This window comes from Poromitra crassiceps, assembly GCF_964638095.1.
Source record: "Poromitra crassiceps genome assembly, chromosome: 12".
In the NCBI taxonomy this organism is placed as follows: domain Eukaryota; kingdom Metazoa; phylum Chordata; class Actinopteri; order Beryciformes; family Melamphaidae; genus Poromitra; species Poromitra crassiceps.
In genome coordinates, this window is record NC_139632.1 from 22,499,371 (window position 1) to 22,525,100 (window position 25,730).

The 25,730-nt window shown below is 46.2% G+C and overlaps 1 protein-coding gene across 1 annotated transcript in view; it reads right to left on the minus strand.

The window, feature by feature from the left end:
• sh3rf1 (SH3 domain containing ring finger 1) overlaps window positions 1–25,730 on the minus strand; it is a gene marked incomplete at its 5' end in the record, with an annotated part of 46,892 nt that overhangs the window by 2,575 nt on the left and 18,587 nt on the right. Inside the window, 8 exons of the mRNA XM_083647113.1 lie at window positions 418–737; window positions 842–1,131; window positions 1,638–1,808; window positions 2,618–2,745; window positions 5,312–5,422; window positions 9,441–9,746; window positions 11,528–11,623; window positions 12,571–12,846. Of these exons, the coding sequence (XP_083503239.1) occupies window positions 418–737; window positions 842–1,131; window positions 1,638–1,808; window positions 2,618–2,745; window positions 5,312–5,422; window positions 9,441–9,746; window positions 11,528–11,623; window positions 12,571–12,846 (1,698 nt within the window). The remainder of the gene's footprint in view (window positions 1–417; window positions 738–841; window positions 1,132–1,637; window positions 1,809–2,617; window positions 2,746–5,311; window positions 5,423–9,440; window positions 9,747–11,527; window positions 11,624–12,570; window positions 12,847–25,730) is intronic.

The following is a 25,730-nucleotide window of genomic DNA, read 5'->3' on the forward strand; positions in this document are numbered from 1 at the left end:
AAATGTTTAGATAATGTGGTTCAGGCCAATCAGTGCTGTCAGGGACAAACCAACAGCTGCTGCTTATTGGTTGGCTTCATCCGACTTCCTCCCCCTCCAACTCTTTTAAGTCTGAAGAATCACTTGAGAAACAGACGGTACTCTTGCGTGTAAATACGGTGCTTAACATAAACTCCCCTTGTTGACTGCTATTTTTAGCGTCGAGCAGATTGTTTGGTATTCTTATAATTGTCGGTAATCAGGAGCCCCAGACACTGCCAGCCGAGCTTAAGTATTTCAGTCATCTGGCAAGCACTGCTCTCTATCAGAAAATATGTTAGAAATATAGACAAATCCACAAAAGCAGACTATGAAACATGCAAACATCTACTGGTGATAGCAGCAAGAAGAACCTTGAAATATTTTAACATTGCCAACCTTGACATCCTTGTCCAGTCGGCAGGCGAGAGCGACGTTCGGGGCGGTGCTATTGAGCGCCGAGCTGTTAGCGGGGCCGGCGGGCACAGTGAGGACAGCTACAGGCCGCAGAGCATCGCCATCCAGGGAGGCGGCGCTGACGTTGGGTGGGGTCAGGGAGGCGGCGGCACAGCCCATGGCCACCCCAGCTCGGGTGCAGCCTTGGGCAGAAGTGGAGCAGGGCTGGGGGCACACTGTGAGGTGGGGCAGGTAAGCCACAGGTGTTGCAGACTGGATGGGTGTCACTGCTGCTGTGGGCCGGTCTTGATTGTGACATGCAGCTGAAAGGGGGAGATAAAAGACACGCATTAATTAAAAAACAATTCAAAACTCAAATACAACACAGGCACTCTCTGGTAAAGCGTTTGCCTCACAGTGAGCCTACCTGTCCGGACAGCATTGCGAGCCTGGTTAACAGTCATCTGAGAGCTGACATGCAGCAGTACTTTTGGCTGTTGACCTGTGGCTGTTTGAGCTGCTGTTACCACAACAGTAGTTTGGGGGATGGCAGGGATGGCAGGGCCGGAGCAGACGCTGAGGGGTTTGTTGTTGAAGTCAGGCCCCGGAACGATGGCCCCAAGAGGGGCGGAGGAGGGGCTGACGATGGTGACTCCTCTGCCAGCCTGCGTGCACAGACTCATGGGCACCTTGGGCTGGGTGCTCCCCGACGTTGTCCTGAGGGGAGAGCGTGTGAGGAGGGGTTAGAAACCAGCTTACAAGTTACAAGGATCAATAAGAGGCGAGATGACAACAGTGTGTGTATGATACATTCCACCAATAGGGTGCGTTCTTGTTTTCATGATTTAGAAATTCCATTTGAGTCTATTGATCTAGAGATCAATACAGCTTTTCAATCTTTTCTGACTGTTGCTTTTCCACAAAATCGACTTAGATGAGACTATAGGATCACATGGCAGGTACAGTATGTAGCAAGAGATTACACATTTATTAAATATGATTTGCTTTATCAAGGTACACATGACGTAACAATATATTCTATATAAGAGATTTTGAATTCATTGTTTGCAAACATTTTATAGAAATTCTATTAAAACAAGTGAGAACAATGCAAAAGACCTAAAACGGTAGAGTGACTGGCATACGGGAATGTGCAAATTATCAAAGAGAAAGCCAAATATGTGCAAGGGAGGTGCACATTGATGTGCACATTAGTGACTGACCTGCTGACAGGACTCATGTAGTTCCCGGGGAAGACCCCTATCTTGCCGGTGTGCATGGAGGTGCCCTTGAACCAGCCATCCTGACAGCGTTCCAGGACCAGAAACATCTCTCCCTTCCTCAACTCCAGCTCATCCTCCTTACGGGGAGTGTACGGGAACATGGCCACATATCTGGACACACAACACACAGTAAGCATGGGCATGGAAACCATAAGGCACAGCAGTTTCTGAAAACATCAGAACAAAACACTCCTACATAGACAGAGCACTCGCATATTTGATTTTTCTCTACAAGTACAGAGTCACATTTTGTACGTCATGCCATTTGTTCTGGATTTGCCCCGCTGTGAATAACAGTACACCTCCTCTGAGACCTTCCAGCAGACAGACCGCCCTCTGACCCAGAGAGAAGTATCCTGCAGGATGCGGCAATATGTGGGCCATCTCTCCACGGTAGTGTTAGAACCAGAACCAGACTGGGATGGCAGGCGATCGTTGCAATGGGAGTCTCAGAAGGGATGTTTTCAGGCCACACGGTCTGATTTCAATGTTTTCAGGGCAGTGGGAACATAAACGCCTCAAAGAGTCCGACATGCACGCACGCGCAGGCAAAGGCAAGGCAGAGGGAGAACAGGCACAAGTGGATCTAATTCTTATCAGGTGTGAGGAGTGTCTTGGAGGAGTAATGAGGGGAAGGGTGAGCGGTCAGAAGCCAGGGGTGACGGGGGAAGGTCTCTCGATGGGTCCCAGGAGACTCTCGCCCACAGGTGTCTGTCGACCCCTTCACCTGTGCACAGGCTCACCCTCTGCAGCCCTAGTCTGACAGCAGAGGGGTCACTCTGAGGCGAGGAGAGGAGGATGCCCCCTCCCCTGCAGATAGCATATGCATTAAGCCCTGGGCCGCTGGTGTGTAAAGCGCTTTTGACATTTCACTGCACATCTACTGCATACTTTTGTGCGAGACTGTTTTTATAACTCACACTGTGGGTCTTTGTCTGCCACTTTGGTCGCTTATGCTGGGGGAGGGTCTCTGTCCAGCAGCCAATGAAGATGTCGCGCCGACAACAGAGGACTGTGGGGGTGGAGGCGGGGGAGGCGGGAGGGCATCCTGTAGGGTCAAAAATAAATAAATAAATAAATAAATAAATAAATAAATAAATAAATAAAATAAAATAAAATAAAATAAAATACAAATTACATTAGCAATTGGATAATGTTCTACATTAAATTAGTGTTACATAATCATTTGAACATTTAATTCCTGTCAGTAGCAGGACAAAAGAGAGTAACATGAGATCTGAAAAACACTGACTACATGTTGCTAAAGTGGAGAAACTGGTCTGTTTATGAGCAAGAAAGCAAGCAAGAGAGAAAGAGATCATCTGTCATCTGGCAAATTCCATCCCGCGTGCTGGCTGACACCAAGGGAGAGGACGGCTTGGCACAAATGTTGCTCTTGTCCCCGACTTCCCCCATCAACTGGGAATCTCCTTCTATTCTGCTTGCTTGTTTGTTGCTAGGAGACCACATAGCCGGATGTTAAAGCCATTGCAGTATTTAATTGGTACCATATGAAATGAAAAACATGCTCTATAGACACTCTTAAAAACAAGTCTCAAACCGACCGCGAGCGGATTCTTCTAGACACGCTGCTTTTCCCTTGTTGTACGTCTCTAATGAAAGAGAGTCAAGCTTTGCAAAGAGGCAAACGAGCGAGACGAGACATTTATAGGAAGGCTAACTTTATCAGAGCCTTTGTGTGCCTCTGGGCTACTTGCTCGGTTCTTTCGGGTTACAGCAATAAAATTAAGTCACCAACATGTTAAGTCTCCATGAAGCAGACAACAACAGCACTGCTATGCAATTACCACCACCCACACACACATGCAGACTCTCTCCACTGGCAGGATAATGCATATAGACAAGGTCTGAATTTCTTTCCCCGACATGCTAAAAGCCTAAATGACAGCACAAAGGTATACAATACAAGCCCCAGTGCAACATTGCAGACACTGAGCAGCAGAGAGCAAGAGAGCCAAAGTCGACCTCACTTCCTGCTTCAGCATGGGCACCAAGACTTTAGTATCCTCTATTTATTTTCCCTTAGATATTTCGTAAAATGCTCATAAAATGTAAAAAGGGAGTCCCGCACACCGTCCAAACTTGCAATAAAGGTTTGATGTTTCGGTCTCTGACCTTTTTCAAATAAAATAGTTTTGCTTGAAAAAGGCCAGAGACTGAAACGTCACAAAATAAACCGTTATTGCAAGTTTGGACAGTGTGCGGGATTCCCTTTTTACATTTTATGAACGCTTGGTCCTTGTCCCACACACCTGTCCCGGGAAAGAGATGTGCGGAGTTCTCCGTCTAAAGTAAAATACTTATAAAATAGTTTTACTTCGTCAGACCAAATGATCCAGCTATATTTAGAAACAGGAGAGACCATAGAACATTTCACTCAGACGAAAACGTAAAAAACAACAACAGCGGATTTAAAAAAATAATCTTTTTTCAATGTTTATCTATTATTATTTTGGTCTGAGTGAAATGTTCTATGGTCGCTCCTGATTCTAAATATTTTATGAAATGTCTATGGCTTATGAAATCTCTTGGTGTGCATGCTGAAGCAGGAAGAGAAGTCAACCTTGGCTCTCTATATACTGTAGCTGCCATAAAACAGTGTGTATGTGTGTGTGTGTGGGGGGGGGCTCTCAGACAGCCCTGCGGTATGTGTGTATGTGTTAATGTGTATTTGGTGAGTGTGTATGTGTTAATGTGTATTTGGTGAGTGTTGATGTGCGTTTGGGTTCACTGCTGACGCCTGAGCTGAGATAATTAGGCTGCCTGCAGGCCACAAAAATCATCTGTAGAAAAACATCATGTAGAGTTCCCAAGTGAAGCGGAGAGCTCAACCTTTTGTGTACACATTCCTGCTCATTCAGAAGCACTACATACCAGCACGCGTGCACGCACACGCACACACACACTCTCACACACACACACACACACACACACACACACACACACACACACACACACACACACACACACACACACGGGAGGGTGCGTGCTGATTTGTGTAGGTTAAAAGGGGTTTCTTGATGTTTTCGGTTGAACTCCTTTTTCTTCAGCAGAAAAAAAGCCAGATTAGATTCCTCTCCCCAAAAATGTATTGTTAGCATTCACCATTCCAAACAAATCTTGCTTGAAGCTAGCCATTCTGGAAAATAATGAATAGTGATAAAAACATCAAGGTATTCCTTTTTGTTTGAGGCCTAATGGTATACCAATTGTTTTATGAGTGTTGTGTGTTAATTATTATATTTTAAGTAATATGCTATCTTAACATTTATTATTACACTTTTTTGTTGTTGTGGGCGCTTTGGCCTGGAGTTTGTACTCTGCAGCAGGAAAGTATAAGAGCTGTAGAAGAATCCCCTTACCACAGGAAGGGATGTGTACTGTATGTGTGTGTGTGTGTGTGTGTGGAGATGTGTGTGATGGATAAGACCTGGAGAAGAATCCACTTATCACAAGAAGGGATGTGTGTGTGTCTGTGTGTGTGTGTGTGTGTGTGTGTGTGTGTGTGTGTGTATGTGTGTGTGTGTGTGTGTGTGTGTGTGTGTGTGTGGAGATGTGTGTGATGGATAAGACCCGGAGAAGGATCCACTCACCACAGGAAGGGATGTGGAGCTTGTCTCTGAGGGAAATGTGAAGACCGTAGCTGTGGTTACAGGACTGCTAGGGGGTGGAGTCACGATTAGTCCAGTTGTGCAAATGTGTACCTGTCAATGAAAAGGAAATTGCGAACCGTCAACTCACATCCCCATAGTGAGTGACTACACTGTAGTGGCCACGTGCTTCATTAACACAGTGACTACACTGTAGTGGCCATGTGCTTCATTAACACAGTGACTACACTGTAGTGGCCACGTGCTTCATTAACACAGTGACTACACTGTAGTGGCCACGTGCTTCATTAACACATCAACAATAGATGATGTGCTTGAATAGTCACAACATATTGGGCCTTATTCCAAACCATCAGACAGGAAGCAGGGAAATGTGCCCTGGGACATGTGTGCTAATCTGTCTCTCCACACGGGAAATGAGATGACCCATTTTACAGCGGGCAGACCACACTTCCATTTTAAAAACCTTCTCCCGCTCTAAAAATGTCACATTGTGTGGAAATGTTCCCTTCAGAACAGTGGTGCACTGTAATCCTAGTGACCATAACCACAAGGCTGTTCTGACGCTCCGATTGGCAGATTTAAATCAGGTGACCACCCCGGCAGGACATTTCATTGGGCCAAAGTGGAGAGAGGTGGCTTTCCCAAGCAGGAGAAAGGGAAACCAATGGCCCACGTGTTGCCTGAGTCATGGTGGCGTCCTGGTAACAAGGCCATACTGTTGGACACACAATATCTCCCTGTGCCCTGCGGTCCCTCTGCATGCATGACTGCCCCAGACAGAGCCGCCTCTCTCAAGGTAAACCATTACAGGAAGCAGGCCAACCTCAGATTCAATCTATACTGCTGCCATGCCCATGGCCCACAGTCTGGGTGTGCCACGGGAAGGCTGAACTGAACAGTAACACTGTCAGTACAGAGGCTAACTGGAACACATATATACTCATGTATATGCAACACTGTACACCACAGTTGTCAAAAATAACCGTGGCACAGAGCAAGTATGTTGCACCATATGGAAGCGCTAACACGTTTCATGAGAACGCATGATTTAGGTTTCCATCAACAGCCACCCTCTTTACTCCTTGACAATAGAGAGCCAAAGTCACGCCTCCTTCCGGTTTGACCAAGTAAAACTATTTTTATACGCATTCTACGAAATGTCAATGGAAAGAAGAATGGCGGATCAAATCCCTTGGTTCATATGCCTAAACCAGAAGGGGGCGTGACTTTGGCTTTCTCCCCGCTTGTGTATTACAATAGTAGACAGGGGGCGTGCCGCGTGCTCATTTCCAAGACAGACTCCTCAGGCCCTGAGGCCACTTCTCCTTACCTTTGTTGTTTCTCTCTGTGCGTTGAAGGGGGAGAATATGAGTAGAGACGGGGGGGGAGGGTGGAAGGGGGTCTGTGTTTTTATTAAATACAGTGATCTGTAAATCCAGCAGATTGCTGGTCCTAACCTCAGTCACCAGGGAGGATCACCTTACGAGCGGAATGGACGTTTTGGAAAGCAGACGGTATCTTGTTAATTAGTGGAGAAAGGCCAAATGTCTGGAGTGTGATCACAGCACAAGGCATGATTACACCTTCTCCATGGATGGAGGTCTTTAATGAAAGAGAAAACAGTGCTACCTAGAGAAACACACTTTTTCTGTACACACACAATCTCTCTCTCTTCCTCGCCCAAAACAAACACATGCATGGATGGAAGCATTGACTTGTGAATGGCTACTCTTTAAGAACAGCTTCCCAGGAGCTGTAAACATGTCAGCATGTCTGGCAAACAGACGGTGTGAAAATATGGAAAGGACTTTTAAGGACAAAAACAACTTCCAAAAAAGAAAACAATATAAAAATAGAATTACAGCTCAGAACAAAATTCTACAGCTCTAGCTACAAGCTCCTAGACCCTGGGAGAGAAATAACTGGGTCTGTATTTATACGGGGCTGCCGGTGCAGATGAGAACTGGCTCTGAGTCTGAACAATGTCAAACCAATGGCAAAACTGGTTTTGTTGAGCTTGGAAAACACAAAGAAAATGACTTGCTATTGTGTGCACATGCCAACAGAATGATATAGCACCGTCACACAATTAGAATTTATACTCCTTCACAACCCTATGTGATTAAACACACGGTGAATTCATATTTATCAAACATAGTCATTATGTGCAACTTCATAAGGTCCCAGATTATGTTCATTTATGTTTATGGCTGGGCAGCAGCTCTATCAATCACTCTGTTGGCCGGTCGGTCCACAAAGTCATGTTGCTCCTCACTTGAAGCGGATGCACATGGGTTCTGACATGGGATGTTAGAAGTGGTATGTGTAGACTTCAGTTGAAAAAAGTGTCTGGCTCCATACGCATTTCTTTAATTGTATGAAGTTTTGTCCCTCCGACTTCAAGATCAACAATAGTGAACTATTGTTTGTTGCTCGTGCCTTATGGCACTTTAGGCAACTAGAAATCTTGCGCGCTCGATTCCTAGGCTCACCCGCTGCGCGGCCTCGCCCGCCCTGCAGTTCACCCACTGCGCGGCCTCGCCCGCCCTGCAGTTCGCCCGCTGCACGGATGACAATGATGATGATGATGTTTGGGAGTACCTCAACAACACGGCTAATTGTTTTCAACATGGAAAATGGTCCTACCCCTAGCCCAAAACCACCCACATCCCCTACACCACTCCCCTACACCACCCACATCCCCCCAACCACTCCCCTACACCACCCACATCCCCCCAACCACTCCCCCTACACCACCCACATCCCCCCAACCACTCCCCTACACCACCCACATCCCCCAACCACTCCCCCTACACCACCCACATCCCCCCAACCACTCCCCTACACCACCCACATCCCCCCAACCACTCCCCTACACCACCCACATCCCCCCAACCACTCCCCCTACACCACCCACATCTCCCCAACCACTCCCCTACACCACCCACATCCCCCCAACCACTCCCCCTACACCACCCACATCCCCCTAACCACCCCCCCTACACCACCCACATCCCCCTAACCACTCCCCTACACCACCCACATCCCCCTAACCACTCCCCTACACCACCCACATCCCCCCAACCACTCCCCCTACACCACCCACATCCCCCCAACCACTCCCCCTACACCACCCACATCCCCCCAACCACTCCCTCTACCCACCCCTCCAACCCAGACTCTCTATGACTTTCTTATCCCTAACTACAGCCGGCCATGGCTATCGCCGGCGGAGGCATACAAAAATCTTCTGAAGGTTTCCTCTCCTCACAGCAGCCAGTCTGTCGCAGGCAGCCCGCGACTGTGACCAATCAGCAGGACAGTTTATCTGACCCGTCTATCTGCCCGTCTGTCGTTCTGCCCGTCTCGCTTCAAGTCAAAGCCAGTCTCCAGCGCCTGGCAACCACACAGCAGCTGTGAGTTGCTGCCATGCCGGGGTTGCTGTGGAAACCTTGGGGGCTAAGCTGGAGCCTTTTTTGCGGGCAAGTGGAGTCACGCATCATGATTTCAAACGCTTGGACGGAGCGATGGCCTGTTGGGTATGACGGGGGAGTGGGAAGTCAGGGTAATTGCTGACAGAAGGGGAGTGGAATCTTTGAAAAGAAACAAACATCTTGTGAAAACAAAAGTGCTGAATCTGGACAATGTTTTCCAGTTTCCTGATTGCTGTGTTTGATGCTTCTTTCATGGTTGTGTGTGTGTACTGTGTACTTGGACACCACTGAACAGGATGTTGACAAAGTCAGCTATTGAGAGAGGAATATCTTATCCAACACACGCAATTAAAAGATTGCTGTGGCGTGCATGCTCGATGGAATTTACTGACACGCACAGTCAACAAGCAACACAGTGCGGGCTAACGTCAGCGTTACGCTTTCCCAAATTTTGCATTTCAGAGAGCACATTCTTCGAAGTACTGCAGCACATTGTGAAACAAATCATTACCAAGGACACAATAAGAGCTATGGCTGCGGCTAAATGGAGCCTATACATCATACTGTGTTTAGTCAGCTCCCTGTGTACACGATGTAGGACTCGGGACCTGCAATGCAGCAGCAGCAGCAGCAGCAGCAGCTCTGCCTCCCTCCGCGGTCGTGGAGTATCTCACCTGTGAAGGTGCGCTGCAGGACAGGCCTCCGCTGAGCTCCCCGATGCGGGCAGCGGCTGTGGGGTTGCTGGAGCTGATGAGGACCGGTCCGCTAATCTCCATGGAGTGGCGCTGGGGCGGCGGAGCTAGCGAGGGTTTGTGGGACATGGTGAGGGAGGTGAAGGAATGGCGCTTCTTGCTGTTCTTCTTCTCCCCCGCCCGCTGGGCACCATTGCTCTGGGGCCCCGAAGAGGCCCCCTCACCGGAGTCGCCACTGGAGTCTGACGGCTTGTCCAACTCTATAAGCTGACGAGCCGCCGAGTTGAACTAGGAGAGAGGAGAAGACAAGGGGCAGAGAGAGAGAGAGAGAGAGAGAGAGAGAGAGAGAGAGAGAGAGAGAGAGAGAGAGAGAGAGAGAGAGAGAGAGAGAGAAGGAAGGAAGGTGGAAATAACAGAGGAAGGGGAGGTTGTTAAAATGATAATGAAAGCTGTCACTCTCCATAATGAAGCTGGCTGTTGTATCTGGTCAGTAGAGATGTTGAGCAGCAGAGTGATCTATCAGGGCTTCATGGCGGAGGGACCTCTGTCTCTGAGGGAGTGGATGGCTTTTAGACAGCCGAGAAAGTGCAGACCTTCTGACCCTTTCATGCAAGGCAAAAATCAAAGGAGGAACACTCAAAAGGTTGAGTTAATCACAGGGTGATCTCCCTCGCCGTCACACATCGCCCCAAGCAGCTCTCCATCGCCATCACCCCCGTCACACATCGCCCCAAGCAGCTCTCCCTCCACTGAGGACATAAAAGCTACGCATTTAGCACCAATCCAGCAGAAAGCCTGTGCTGAGCCAGGCTCATCACTGACATATCAGCAGACTAAACCAGACATAAGGATTCAAAACAAACACAATCGGGTCCGGATCGTCTCAGCCTCATTTAATTAAAAGGCATCTTTCACACCAACAGCAAATTCCATCGATAATTGAAAGGGCAATGAAAGGTATGAAGGAGATAATGATTCATCCCCTCCTACAGGAATAGTTCTGTGCTACTCTATATACACTATGTGCTGACTGTGTGTTTGTTTATGAAAGCCAAACACGGCTGTCTACCGTCTACTCTGAGAAGAACAAAATATTCTGTTCTATTCTGCTTCGGCAGCTTCCCACTTTGAAAACATAGACAATCTACAGTATAGCCTGGGAAATATTGTGCATTGTGTTTCTGCAAAACCCTCAGCCTCAGGGTCTGTGTGGATATGGTATATATGGTCTTGTCACCAGATAGAAGACAGAGGAAGGGAATCAAGAAAAATGTCTTGGCTCGAAAAAAAAAAAGCTCTTCTTCTTTAGACTAACATCCACCCACTCCTACGCTGCTACTGGCCGGCACGGTGGAGCAGAGGTTAGCACTGTCACCTCACAGCAAGAAGGTCGTGGGTTCGATTCTCCACCCGGGGCCATTCTGTGTGGAGTTTGCATGTTCTCCCCCTGTTTGCGTGGGGTTTTCCTCCCAGTCTACTCTAAAGACATGCTGTGATGCTGTGTTTGTAATCGCAATGTATATTTCAGTAAAATGTGTAGTACCGTATGTATATGATGTATCTGTAACCTGTGTTGTGTGTAGAGATATGATGTAGTATATGACTGTCATGATGCTATGTAAAGGCCTTTGAGACATGCTTGTGATAAGAGGCTATAAACATAACTGAACTGAACAACACTGCTAGCTAGCAACAGAGAGCTGATGTGCTTCCTTCATGGGCGAGAAGAAGGCTGAGAATGGCGTCTCCACACCCCGCCGCTCCGATATATAAAGGACGTGCTAAGCGCCCCTAACGGTGGCAAAAGTTCTCCAACCCCAATATGAGGATATTGGTGTAGAATTAAATGTAGTGCTTCTGTAGGGTCACAGAGGAGTCTGTTCCCCACAAGTGAGCTCACAGTTATTAGAAATAAAACTGCACTTTCCTGCTCTTTATAGCACATCCTCTAATGATCAGGGACTGTTTGACATGAAATAGGTTGCTTACCTCAACATATGAAATAGTTTGCTTACCTTAACATATGAGATGGGTTTGCTTACCTCAACATATGAGATGGGTTTGCTTACCTCAACATATGAGATGGGAAAGATTCCAATTTTATCGGCCAACATTCCCTCCGCCCAGTTTTCATCCACTCTGCGGATCACAGTCAGGATGTCATCCTGAAATCCAAGAGAAAGACCTGATTATAGGGAAGAGCATTAATGATGCTGCTAAGTCAGAGAGTTTCCCATCCTCGAGGAACAAACAGTGAGGAGACATCATGGTAATGAGGTAGGGACAATGTTTTATTAAAGGGAAGGAGCCCGGGAGTGAAACACATGGCGCGCCATTTGGAAAAGCAGCTTAGTAAGCATATTTCTATATTACATTTCTGCTGATGTGGCATGAAAAACACAGATGACAGAATGCAAATACATCAAAGTATGACCCTCAGCATGGGACAGATGTAACCACTCGATTACTATAGTTGGTCAAGTTAGCGCTGTACATAGCTTCTGTATGGTATTCATATTGTCCAACCTAATTACAGCTGCTGATCTGGAAGGCTGTCTCGGAAACTAAACCATGTCTCTGGGCCTTTCAGCTAACAACCCTCACATTCTCGCACACTCATAACTTGAGAAAATGAATGCTTGGAAAAGAGTGTGTCACTGTAATTAAAGCCTGTGTTTTTTTTTAGCTTCCATGTGACCACGTGGCAGAGAGCTGTGGGTGTTGCAGTGCTCCTGTGTGTCTCTCACCTTGGAGAACGGCAGACATGTTGCAGTGCTCCTGTGTGTCTCTCACCTTGGAGAACGACAGACATGTTGCAGTGCTCCTGTGTGTCTCTCACCTTGGAGAACGACAGACATGTTGCAGTGCTCCTGTGTGTCTCTCACCTTGGAGAACGGCAGACATGTTGCAGTGCTCCTGTGTGTCTCTCACCTTGGAGAACGACAGACATGTTGCAGTGCTCCTGTGTGTCTCTCACCTTGGAGAACGACAGACATGTTGCAGTGCTCCTGTGTGTCTCTCACCTTGGAGAACGGCAGACATGTTGCAGTGCTGTGTGTCTCTCACCTTGGAGAACGACAGACATGTTGCAGTGCTCCTGTGTGTCTCTCACCTTGGAGAACGGCAGACAGTCCTTGTCTGCCTCCTTGTCTTTGAGCTCAAAGTCGTACAGAGCTTTGCACTGAGGGGGAGGCTGCGGCAGCGGCTTGATGATCTGGACAAAGTTGGTGGGGAAGAAGCCGTGGACTCCGCCCATCTCCCCGTGGAACCAGTTTTCGTCCACTTGACGGCGCAGGATGATGATGTCACCCTTGGCGAACTTGAGGTCTCCTGGTTCCTTGCCGTCGTAGTTGTAGAGGGCCTTGGCACACGGGAGCTGAGGTACCCCCTGAAAACACAGATTGAGGGAGAGAGGGGAGAGAGGCACAGATAAGACTTACCGGTAGTTCAAAACGGCAGGATTCATGGAAAATTAATCACCACTCCGTCTCCGAAGCACATTCATTTTTCAGAAAGGTTCGATCTAGAGCTAGCTGTGGAATGTAAAAATGTTTTTGGACAAATACAAACTACCAAATGGACCGTACTTGACTAGAAAGCTTGAATAATACACTAAGAAACTAGGTTAGACCACCCAAATCAGTCTTTTTATTTCACTATACATCCTGGAACATGGCGCTAGTCGCGTTAGCATTCTCTATCCACATACTTTTTAACATTAGCATTTGGAGCTAACGCTATTGAAACAAACATTACTAACATGTTGATTATTAAGGCATATTTGGGTGATGTACTGTAGCGCAGCCTGCCAGCTTTCAAACCATGTCAGGCTCATTTGAATTGAATCAATCTAGCTAAAAGCAAGGAAAAGTGCAGTGCTTTGTTTGGAGGGTAGGAAGTGAAATGCTTCTGCATTTTCTTCTCAAAACCACCTGCCAAATCCCACTGTAACCCCTGTGCACGCAAATACTTCTGATGAGTAAGGGGGAGAAAATGTTGGCAATCTGGCTATTGGGTATTTTGCCTCATTTGTTTTGTATGTGGATGGATTATTAATTTGCTGTATAACCAAATTCACATGCTCTGTTAATGAAATAAAAAATATGGAAATACATCATCTTAGTGTGTTGATCAGAGTTGTGATTAAAGGGTTGGGTGAAGATTTTCAGATTTCAAAGTGGCCCCTGACACTCTTAAGTTTGGGAAGCCAGGCTGTCCTAGAGGAAGCGTTTCTGTCTCGGCCTGCTAGCCTACAGCCCTGAAAGACCCATTCAGGGGCTGACAATCCAGGGAAAGAGGGACAGGGAGAACGGGGGGAGTAGCAGGATAGAGGAGTGTCAATGCACTCCATTCAGGGTGGGTGTCCATGAGGAGGGCTTTAGTCCAACACCCCCCCCCCCCCCCCCCCCACACACACACACACACACTTCTCCCTCTGCTGTAAGACATCGTTTGCAGTGCTCAGAATCACAATCACTGACTGGAGCCGAGCTCAACACTGGAACAGAAAAGCGAGGAAGCGAGGAATACAGAGATAAGACAAAAGTAAGATTAGACCTCTGGAGTACAGTCAGAGAAGGACAGCGAGCTGGGGAGATGGGTTAAAGTAGACTTTAGATCAGGCTCTGGAGAGACAGGGGGTAAGTAGACTTTAGAGCACGCTCTGGAGAGACAGGGGTTAAAGTAGACTTTAGAGCAGGCTCTGGAGAGACAGGGGTTAAGTAGATTTTAGATCAGGCTCTGGAGAGACAGGGGGTAAGTAGACTTTAGAGCACGCTCTGGAGAGACAGGGGTTAAGTAGACTTTAGAGCAGGCTCTGGAGAGACAGGGGTTAAGTAGACTTTAGAGCAGGCTCTGGAGAGACAGGGGTTAAGTAGACTTTAGATCAGGCTCTGGAGAGACAGGGGTTAAGTAGACTTTAGAGCAGGCTCTGGAGAGACAGGGGTTAAGTAGACTTTAGAGCAGGCTCTGGAGAGACAGGGGTTAAAATAGACTTTAGAGCAGACTCTGGAGAGACAGGGGTTAAGTAGACTTTAGAGCAGGCTCTGAAGAGACAGGGGTTAAGTAGACTTTAGAGCAGACTCTGGAGAGACAGGGGTTAAGTAGACTTTAGAGCAGACTCTGGAGAGACAGGGGTTAAGTAGACTTTAGAGCAGGCTCTGGAGAGACAGGGGTTAAGAAGACTTTAGAGCAGGCTCTGGAGAGACAGGGGTTAAGTAGACTTTAGAGCAGGCTCTGGAGAGACCCGGGGTAAGTAGACTTTAGAGCAGGCTCTGGAGAGACCGGGGTTAAAGTAGACTTTAGAGCAGGCTCTGGAGAGACCCGGGGTAAGTAGACTTTAGAGCAGGCTCTGGAGAGACCCGGGGTAAGTAGACTTTAGAGCAGGCTCTGGAGAGACCGGGGTTAAAGTAGACTTTAGAGCAGGCTCTGGAGAGACAGGGGTTAAGTAGACTTTAGAGCAGGCTCTGGAGAGACAGGGGGTAAGTAGACTTTAGAGCACGCTCTGGAGAGACAGGGGTTAAGTAGACTTTAGAGCAGACTCTGGAGAGACAGCGGTTAAGTAGACTTTAGAGCAGGCTCTGGAGAGACAGGGGTTAAGTAGACTTTAGAGCAGACTCTGGAGAGACAGGGGTTAAAGTAGACTTTAGAGCAGGCTCTGGAGAGACAGGGGTTAAGTAGACTTTAGAGCAGGCTCTGGAGAGACAGCGGTTAAGTAGACTTTATACCATGGTCTGGGTGAATACTCGATTCTGATTGGCTGCAAGGTGTCCATTAAAAAGTGATATTGTACAGTGATAATGGACACCTAGCTAAATGGTCTGTTCACCGTTCATATCAATGCGCCATAGTTTCATCAGTGTTATCAGGAGAGCAGTTTGAGCTCTATACCCCCGTTAAGGGTTAATATGACAATTTTGGAACTTGAGAAAAAAATTGAGTCGGTCAAAGTAAGTATTTAAATCACCCCTGTGTGCTCAGTTTATCAAAAATAACTCTTATTTACAATTTTGATTTTCGTTTCGGAGATTTTTTAACCTCGCGTCACCAGGCTCTTCTCGACGAGAAAGAGAAGATTTCCCTCGGCTCGTGCACGAGAGAGAGAGAGAGAGAGAGAGAGAGAGAGAGAGAGAGAGAGAGAGAGAGAGAGAGAGAGAGAGAGAGAGAGAGAGAACTCTCTCTGCATTTCACCACATCAGCAGCACACGCAGGGCGCTGCTCTCTCACTCTCACTTCCTGAAACTCTTCGCTCTTAAATGTTAATATACTTGGCCAATACGTATCTATCATACAAAATAAAGCAAGCTGCCAAACGGTAATGTCTTCATTTAGTGTAGAACGCAAAACATCGTTAAACCTGCATTCCTGTAATAAAGTTAACGTTTGAGTCGGCTTTAAAACGGAGCGGGTGGTGGAGGTGGGAGGGACTATTTTATTTCGTGGAAGACTGATTTACAGTATGAATAACAGACATTTAGCCATTTAGATTGCTTTATTTATTACACATGGAAATATAAATGACTGGTCTTATTGTTTTGTTGGCAAGTGACCATGGTATAAGCGGGTTAATGCACTTCGAGGTGTCCATTATCACTTTTTAAGGGACTTCGCGGAGGCAACCATCCTCGGCTTCGCCTCGGACGGTTCACGCCTCCACGTCGTCCCTTAAAAAGTGATAATGGACACCTCGTCGTACATTAACCCTTACTTAGAGCAGGCTCTGGAGAGACAGGGGTTAAGTAGACTTTAGATCAGGCTCTGGAGAGACAGGGGTTAAGTAGACTTTAGAGCAGGCTCTGGAGAGACAGGGGTTAAGTAGACTTTAGAGCAGGCTCTGGAGAGACAGGGGTTAAAATAGACTTTAGAGCAGACTCTGGAGAGACAGGGGTTAAGTAGACTTTAGAGCAGGCTCTGAAGAGACAGGGGTTAAGTAGACTTTAGAGCAGACTCTGGAGAGACAGGGGTTAAGTAGACTTTAGAGCAGACTCTGGAGAGACAGGGGTTAAGTAGACTTTAGAGCAGGCTCTGGAGAGACAGGGGTTAAGAAGACTTTAGAGCAGGCTCTGGAGAGACAGGGGTTAAGTAGACTTTAGAGCAGGCTCTGGAGAGACCCGGGGTAAGTAGACTTTAGAGCAGGCTCTGGAGAGACCGGGGTTAAAGTAGACTTTAGAGCAGGCTCTGGAGAGACCCGGGGTAAGTAGACTTTAGAGCAGGCTCTGGAGAGACCCGGGGTAAGTAGACTTTAGAGCAGGCTCTGGAGAGACCGGGGTTAAAGTAGACTTTAGAGCAGGCTCTGGAGAGACAGGGGTTAAGTAGACTTTAGAGCAGGCTCTGGAGAGACAGGGGTTAAGTAGACTTTAGAGCAGGCTCTGGAGAGACCCGGGGTAAGTAGACTTTAGAGCAGGCTCTGGAGAGACCGGGGTTAAAGTAGACTTTAGAGCAGGCTCTGGAGAGACAGGGGTTAAGTAGACTTTAGAGCAGACTCTGGAGAGACCCGGGGTAAGTAGACTTTAGAGCAGGCTCTGGAGAGACAGGGGGTAAGTAGACTTTAGAGCAGGCTCTGGAGAGACCGGGGTTAAAGTAGACTTTAGAGCAGGCTCTGGAGAGACCGGGGTTAAAGTAGACTTTAGAGCAGGCTCTGGAGAGACAGGGGTTAAAGTAGACTTTAGAGCAGGCTCTGAGTCTGGAGAGACAGGGGTTAAGTAGACTTTAGAGCAGACTCTGAGTCTGGAGAGACAGGGGTTAAGTAGACTTTAGAGCAGGCTCTGGAGAGACAGGGGTTAAAGTAGACTTTAGAGCAGGCTCTGGAGAGACAGGGGTTAAAGTAGACTTTAGAGCAGGCTCTGAGTCTGGAGAGACAGGGGTTAAGTAGACTTTAGAGCAGACTCTGAGTCTGGAGAGACAGGGGTTAAGTAGACTTTAGAGCAGGCTCTGGAGAGACAGGGGTTAAAGTAGACTTTAGAGCAGGCTCTGGAGAGACAGGGGTTAAAGTAGACTTTAGAGCAGGCTCTGGAGAGACAGGGGTTAAAGTAGACTTTAGAGCAGGCTCTGGAGAGACAGGGGTTAAAGTAGACTTTAGAGCAGGCTCTGGAGAGACAGGGGTTAAGTAGACTTTAGAGCAGACTCTGGAGAGACAGGGGTTAAGTAGACTTTAGAGCAGGCTCTGGAGAGACAGGGGTTAAGTAGACTTTAGAGCAGGCTCTGGAGAGACAGGGGTTAAGTAGACTTTAGAGCAGGCTCTGGAGAGACCGGGGTTAAAGGAGAATTTCGGTTTTTTTAAACCTGGATCCATCTCCTGGCATTAATTATGATTTGGCCACTCACCAGGCGATCTCCGCGGCGTTTCTGGCCGTCCTAGCGTTGTTTTGACATCAATAGCGTCCAAGTCAGTTGTAAAATGGAGCTGACTTGGGGCCAAGTGTGAGCCTGTCTTTCCTGCATCTAAATAGCTATTTTTATTCCCGTTTTCGCCAAATATCGTCAGAATCTGATCCCTCAAGAAGCACCACAGTGATATTTCGCCAAAGGCTGTTTCCTGGAGTCCCACAGGGATCAAATTACCTCAAACGTGATCTCGGTCACCAAGTCTTGTGAAGTCCCGCGATACTTTCCTGCCGACTGACCAAGTACAGGAGGACGCTTTGCGGTGGTGGTTTTAGCGCAACCTATGTGGGGTTTGGCATAACCTTCGTTATTTCAAATCCCACATAGGTTACGCCAAACCCCACATAGGTTGCGCTAAAACCACCACCGCAAAGCGTCCTCCTGTACTTGGTCAGTCGGCAGGAAAGTATCGCGGGACTTCACGAGACTTGGTGACCGAGATCACGTTTGAGGTAATTTGATCCCTGTGGGACTCCAGGAAACAGCCTTTGGCGAAATATCACTGTGGTGCTTCTTGAGGGATCAGATTCTGACGATATTTGGCGAAAACGGGAATAAAAATAGCTATTTAGATGCAGGAAAGACAGGCTCACACTTGGCCCCAAGTCAGCTCCATTTTACAACTGACTTGGACGCTATTGATGTCAAAACAACGCTAGGACGGCCAGAAACGCCGCGGAGATCGCCTGGTGAGTGGCCAAATCATAATTAATGCCAGGAGATGGATCCAGGTTAAAAAAAAACGAAATTCTCCTTTAAAGTAGACTTTAGAGCAGACTCTGGAGAGACAGGGGTTAAAGTAGACTTTAGAGCAGACTCTGGAGAGACAGGGGTTAAGTAGACTTTAGAGCAGACTCTGAGTCTGGAGAGACAGGGGTTAAAGTAGACTTTAGAGCAGGCTCTGGAGAGACAGGGGTTAAGTAGACTTTAGAGCAGACTCTGGAGAGACAGGGGATAAAGTAGACTTTAGAGCAGGCTCTGGAGAGACAGGGGTTAAGTAGACTTTAGAGCAGGCTCTGGAGAGACAGGGGTTAAGTAGACTTTAGAGCAGGCTCTGGAGAGACAGGGGTTAAGTAGACTTTAGAGCAGGCTCTGCAGTCTTGTTCAGGTCTAATGGAGCGTTTAAAGGCTCAGAGGAGAATAAACGTACAGAATGAGCGGTGATGGTGAGCCATGGTGACATTAGCTCGCTGCAGAGAATCACACAGAGCCAGTGGCTCTCTGGCTCTGCTTGTCCAGAGAAGGGGCAGGAGGGGCCCTGCAGCGCCCAGCACGCTGCACTGCCACTGGGCCTCCTGTCAGGGGGAGACAGGCCTTTGAGTCACCCCAGCCTGGCAGGGACTTTTCTGATGGAAATGCAAATGAAAGTGGAAGTGGTGCCATTTTTGTTTTAAATGACAGAACAGGTTCAAGCTGCAAAAACCCAATGTGATCTAATGACACGGTGAATATGGAATGCTTGTCACTACAGTTACTACAGTCCTACTACAGTTTGCTAGTGCTTATTTTGTCCACCGAGGGGCGAATTCACAAAGAATGGATTGCGGCCACTAATAGCAACATGAATCAATCAATTGCAACCGCTACTTGCCCCGTCTCAAGGAGCGATTCACTAAAGAGATTGGCATTGCATTAATGATATGCCAGCGCAACATGGCCGTGATGTTATGCTGCCCAGTGCAATTTGCCCTCCTTTTGTGTCTGATTGCAATTATCAATGTGGCAAAGTATAAATGTTGTCTTTCTGCTCTGTCCCTCTCCTCCTCCTTTCTTCCACTGACCAACTGAGAGCCAAATTCCATGTCATTTCACACATAGGTTTACATACTTTTAGAGTAACAGCGATGAGAGACAGAGCTCCTGGATATGAAACGGGAGATATTCTGTCTGTGGAGAAACTGAAAGATTAATTGTAGCATTTAGCAAATCCATACTGATTATTTCCTATGATTTAACATGATATAAGACTGTAAGGTAGGCTCTGGCTGTATATATAACACTGTGAGGTAGGCTCTGGCTGTATATACTGTATAACACTGTAAGGTAGGACTATTTTCGTGGTGCGTTTCAGTGCTTTGCGAGTCTTTTGTGAATGAGCCGTTTTCGTCTTGTCTAATTTGCACAGGTTTAGCGCCCGCAAAAGCCACGCAATCCTTTAGTGAATTCGCCCCCGAGTGTTCAAAATATGACGACAATCTGCTCTTTCTACATACCGATCAGGTGACATGGGGAAAGCTAGGATTTTATTATTGATTTATATTGAATACACTTCCGCTTCTGCCATGAATGGGATATTTACATTAAGGAGAAGAGAAAGATTAAAGGATGTTAAGCCCTTGAAATTGAGGCATGGACTGTGAGTGTGCACCTAAATATCAGCAAGCAATAGCAAAAAAAAAACCAATGTATATCAAAAACCATCTGGCAAACAAAACCTACACCTAGTTTATTGTCCATAAATACTGCTCTGGTCAACAATACAGAACACCCTCAGTCCAGACCGGGTAGTTGTAGTTGTTAATGTCTGGCTTACTACTCTATTGGTTCTTGATATCCCTGTCCTGGCCTCACCAAAGAGGGGCTGTCAGCAGATTTACATTTCCATGTTTCACTCGGCTTAACAGAGTGAGAGGGAAAGTGAGAGAGAAAAAGAAAGGGAGAGAGAGAGAGAAAGAGAGAGAGAGAGAGAGAGCAACTGTAGGGGCCTCTGGGAAGAGGTGGTGTAAGAATAAGAGTCAAACTAGGGCTGGCTGTTGTTTGGGTACGGGGGCTAATATCCGGTTTGCGGCCATGGAGAGAGAACACTCTGATGTGTCTGCAGTGGACCTGCATGAAGGGACATCGTCCAGGCTCCGGTCCTGACCAAACATGCATCTGGACTCCCAAGAGCTCTGAGAGGAAGACCCACTCCGACACAAATACGACAAACGCGACAAAAGCGACAAAAGCATGCACGCACACACACACACACACACACACACACACACACACACACACACACACACACACACACACACACACACACACACACACACACACACACACAGGGGCAGGGAGACACATGCATTATGGCGCATCTTCTCTGCATGAATCTCTGCCTCAGAAAAAGCCTGCTCCTAAGCACAGTTGGGTTCGGTTCTTACCACCAAAAAGTGACTTTGACTTTATCAATTCATGGTCGCAGTAGAACAGTAGAACTGATTTTATTTTGTATTAACATCAGTAACATTAAGATCATAAAACATGGGGGGATCCACATCAGAATAGATTTTTTCTGATTTCCCCCCATTTTCTCCCCAATTATACTTGGCCAATTTATCCCCATGCTGCCCTATAGACCCTTTTCACGGGGGCCATTTTGTGTCGAAAAGGCAGAACAAACACAGGTGCAAGCAAAACACTAATGAGGGTTTCCAAATTCCAATCATGGAAGTTTGAAACCGCACCATGCTAGTCTCGGCTAGCACCCGGCTAGGCAGGGAATCTAGCGCTACACTACCCTAGAATAGACTTTACTTCTAGTCAGAAGACGAAAGAGCAAGGTTTTCCCTTCATTCAACCTCTCCAATCGTCCTCTCCATCTGCAGGGAACATTTATGGGAGTAATTATACAGCGACATAAGCCACTGTGGGGTGGCTGTATCAGACTGGCACCTCTAATGAGAGTCAGTCTGCAGGGCAGCAACATCTATAATGACTTCTCTAGCCTCCTTAAAGTGCATGATTATGCACAGCAGCCTGACACCATGAGCTCAGCTGACTACAAGTATTGAAGTGTCAGAGTGTCAAAGTATCAGTAAATATAGCAAGGCTGACACAAAAGGTGGTGAAACTGATGAAACACCTTCAGAATTGTTATTATGCAAAATGGGTACAATCACTTGACTATGTGAATTAACTGTTGCTTTTAGTCCTATTAAACATAAATTACCCTGCAATTCACAGCTAAATGCACAGAATTGTTGGTTTCAGGTCAAGGTTATGTATTGAGCTCATTTAACAACGCCACAAAGTGCTGAACAGAAAACAAATTATCCACGCAAATTAAGTCTAAGTTAGAACCCCAAGCAGTTTCTGTTTTTTTTTAGTCTCAGTCAGAACCCCCCAGCACTTTCTGGCTTTTTTCTTCTTCTTCTTCTTTTTTTTTCTCCTGTCACATTTTGACTCACTGTGGGCTCATTTTTCACTCAATAGAAAAGTCCTGCACCTCTATGGAAACAGCACAATCATGGCTAGAAGAACTCAAAAATGTCTTGCAGTGCAGTGTAAAAAAATATATAAATTAATAATAATAATAGTATAATAACTTGGATGTTATATACGCTATACAACATTTTTCAAGTGCCCACAAGTGTTACCACCAATATTGGGGGTAACACTTGCTACCAATATTGCTATAAATACTGAACTATTTCAACTTTTACAATACCCGCCAGATACCGCTTTATTTTTGGCAAAATTTTAAATGAGACGTAGAGTTAAGTACTTTTGATGAAATAATCACTATTTTAAGCTTAGATTTGGTTAAGTTTCCTGACTGAAGTGTTCGTTGCACAGGATTAGTTCAAGGACTTGTTACTTGTTGAATGATAATCTGTTAACGTCCAATACGCACTTATACAGTAGCAGTCAGGGCTGTACAGTGCTACTGTACATATATGTAGCACGTACTACGAAAAAATTGGTCTGTGCTATGAATGGATTTACTGCAGTAGCACACGTGTTATACTGTTTTGAAACACATTTCTTGTTCGGTTTGGATTGTGTGTGCCCTTGTATGCCGTATTAATGTCCTTTGCCAGTCACAGACCTGTTTAAGTGATGAACTGCACTACTTTTTAGAGATGTAACATACATTTTATACGCGTGATACAATTGTGTGGCCTGTGCTACAACGATGTGCTACTAACTGTATGTGCAAAAAAATGAACGTACAGCCCTGCAAGTATTTTCCCTCTGTTGCTTCTTACAAATAACTAAAGCCAGTAAAGGGGACTTGAATGAGATGATAAACAAACAGTGAAAAAGCAATGGCAGTGGGCCTGTGTCTCTGTAGGCACACCTGTGTCTCTGTAGGCACACCTGAACATGGCCATGTGACAACAGCCTTCAAGGAAGCTGCCTGCTGCTTCTCCTTCTGATGTCTCACATGTGTTGGCACAGAACTTCAGACGGAGCTAAATGGCATTTTAGCCTGCTTGTGTCATTTACTCCCATTTGGTCCAGTTCCCAGAATGTGCCATTGTGCTGTATCAGTTGGATAATAGAGAATGTGCTACAATAGGTAATGAACTAGGCCAGTGGTTTTCAAACTTTTTGTGCCCAAGGCACACCAAAGGGCAAGCCAAAATCTCAAGGCACACACCTTTATTCCTATCCATGGAAAATAGTCTGTAAATGCTTCTATTTACTTAAAACATATTTGCTTAATAAAATAATTAACTAATTCATTTGAAACTTTGTAAAATGACATCAAAGCAATAGGCTGCTTTTTGACACTCTCTTCATTGAATGCAGTTCATTTCTATGTTTAATCAGTTAGAATAGTGACAATTTTATATCTTTCATAATAACTCTATAGCTGTTAGTTGATGGCCCCAGCAGGCAGCTCAATTTAACCCCTGGTTGTCACAAAATCCCACGGCACACCTGGACTTGCCTCATGGCACACCATTTGGGAACCACTGAACTAGGCTATTTCAAGCGCTTCCTTTGACATCCTCTTTACCAGATTACAGTCAGTCTGTGCTGAAGAGTTTAAAACTATCAAATCCTGCAGTGAAATGAGATAAATACAACTTTGTGCATACTGAAATTATTTTGGTCATAAAACAAGACAAAACAAAACATATACAGTACAGTAGTAGGCTCATAAATAATGAACATAATACAATCCAGCACTTCTACCACAGGTTGTTGTTGACATGTTTTCCATGCTCTCAGTCTCTGCCCTCAAAGTCACATTTCAGCAACTCGGGAGTCATAGAAAAGTCCCACGTTGGGGGTGACTGAGCCCAAAACGAACAGTTGGCACGTGGGAGCTGCCTCACTAAAAGACCTTTTGAGCTGATTTTGTTGTTGTGATTTTATAACCGTGGGTTGGGGGGTCCTGTGGGGAGGGGGTCCTGGGGAATTGGATGTATGCATGTATGTATGGTGGTATATAATCTATGTATATATGTACTAACTGTATGTATGCAGTGTTTCCTCTACATGTATATGCATTCAGCAGCGGCACACCCCCGCTGTTGAAATAATATGGCCGCTGCTGAATTACTGTAAAAAAATGTATATTAAGATATGCATGTCGTGTTAAAGTTGTGTGAACTGTCGCAGTTTTTAAAATGTAAACACGGTCAGCCGGCTAGAGTCAGACACTCAAGATTATGCTCCATAGGGTCCCATTGCCGTTTCCACCCAGGGATGCGGTTTGTTTACCAAAATGCTGCTCGGCTGATCCCTCGTATAGGGATACTATAGGAATATAGAATATTATAGGATTACTGTTCAGGATCCTTGGAAATTACTGTCTTTAAAAAATGCATTTTCCTCAGCGACCGTTTTGGATGAAAACGACCAACATTCAAGTGTCAATAAAAAAGAACGGATGAAGCGAGAATTTATTTTATTTTTCGTATGAAACTAGAGGCTCTGTTCTTTCTTTTGATATATTTACATATTCATAGAACAAAAATATTTTGTGGGTCTTGAAAGATTAATGAAAATGGCTGAAGAAAATGCTGGCGGTGTCTGCCTGGCAACCTTTTATTTTTAAACACTGGCGGCAGTGGCGGCGAAAGAGCTAATGACAATGTTTCCCACAGTATTTAGAATGCAGCATTAGTTTCAGGATGTAGTTAATCAAATAATGTCTTGCTTACTCTTAAGTAAAGGTTAATCATTGCTGAAATTAAGTGATAACTGATCACTTGTTTTCAGCTAGTTGGAAGGAAGTCCTAGTCCCACCGAAGGAGAAATTCGATCATGCTGTGAGCCTGTGACCTGTGTGTGTGTGTGTCTCGGTGTGTGTGTGTGTGTGTGGGTGAGAGAGATATCAGGCCCAATCTGCAGAGCATCAGCTGGTCTGTGCAATTACTCCTTTATTGCAGATAATGCAATTAGACCTGAGTGCTAAGGGTACTTGGCTGCAGCCGTGCGCTCTTCCACAGCACTCGATCATTACTGAATTATACAAGCGTTCAGCTCTGCAGCACAGCCAAGTGTCAACAACCAGTGAGCAGACAGGCATAACCCCACGATGCAATGCACGTACAGTAGTACCACTACGTCGAATGGCAATAATTAAACTAACAACTACAACTTGCCTTCACAACGATGTCTGCAAGACATTTTGAAAACCAAGAATTAGACCCAAACGCCTATAAAAGATGCCGTTTCAAACGGGCTGTGTAACTATCGTGCAATAACCATAGTTCAGACAATCATCCAGCATGATGTAATCACAATAAATGATTATGAACCTCCAGCAGTGAGACAACGTGACACAGGCTCTGTCTGTACAACAGCTTCTCTTCACAGTTATGTGAAGACTGCAGGTAACTTCTGCTCTGTCAGCACTTCAATCTTTGTGTGCAACCACAGCAGACACAAACCTTTACCCCCCCCACGTCTCCGTGCCAGACAAGTCTCCGCTCCCATATGGAGACTCCAGGAGCTCAGCAGGGGGTGGGGGAACAAGCGGGGGGCATATACTGCTAAAGAGGGGGAGGGGGGGGGCAGTCTGTCTGGTGCGGTGTGCCCCTCTACTTCTAGCACTAACCAGACCAAGAAGACATCTCACACATTCATCCAGAAGGAGCAGCAGCATCTGCCACACGTTGACCAAGTGGTCGTAGGACATTGGTTGTTCATTACCAAGTCAGTGTTGAC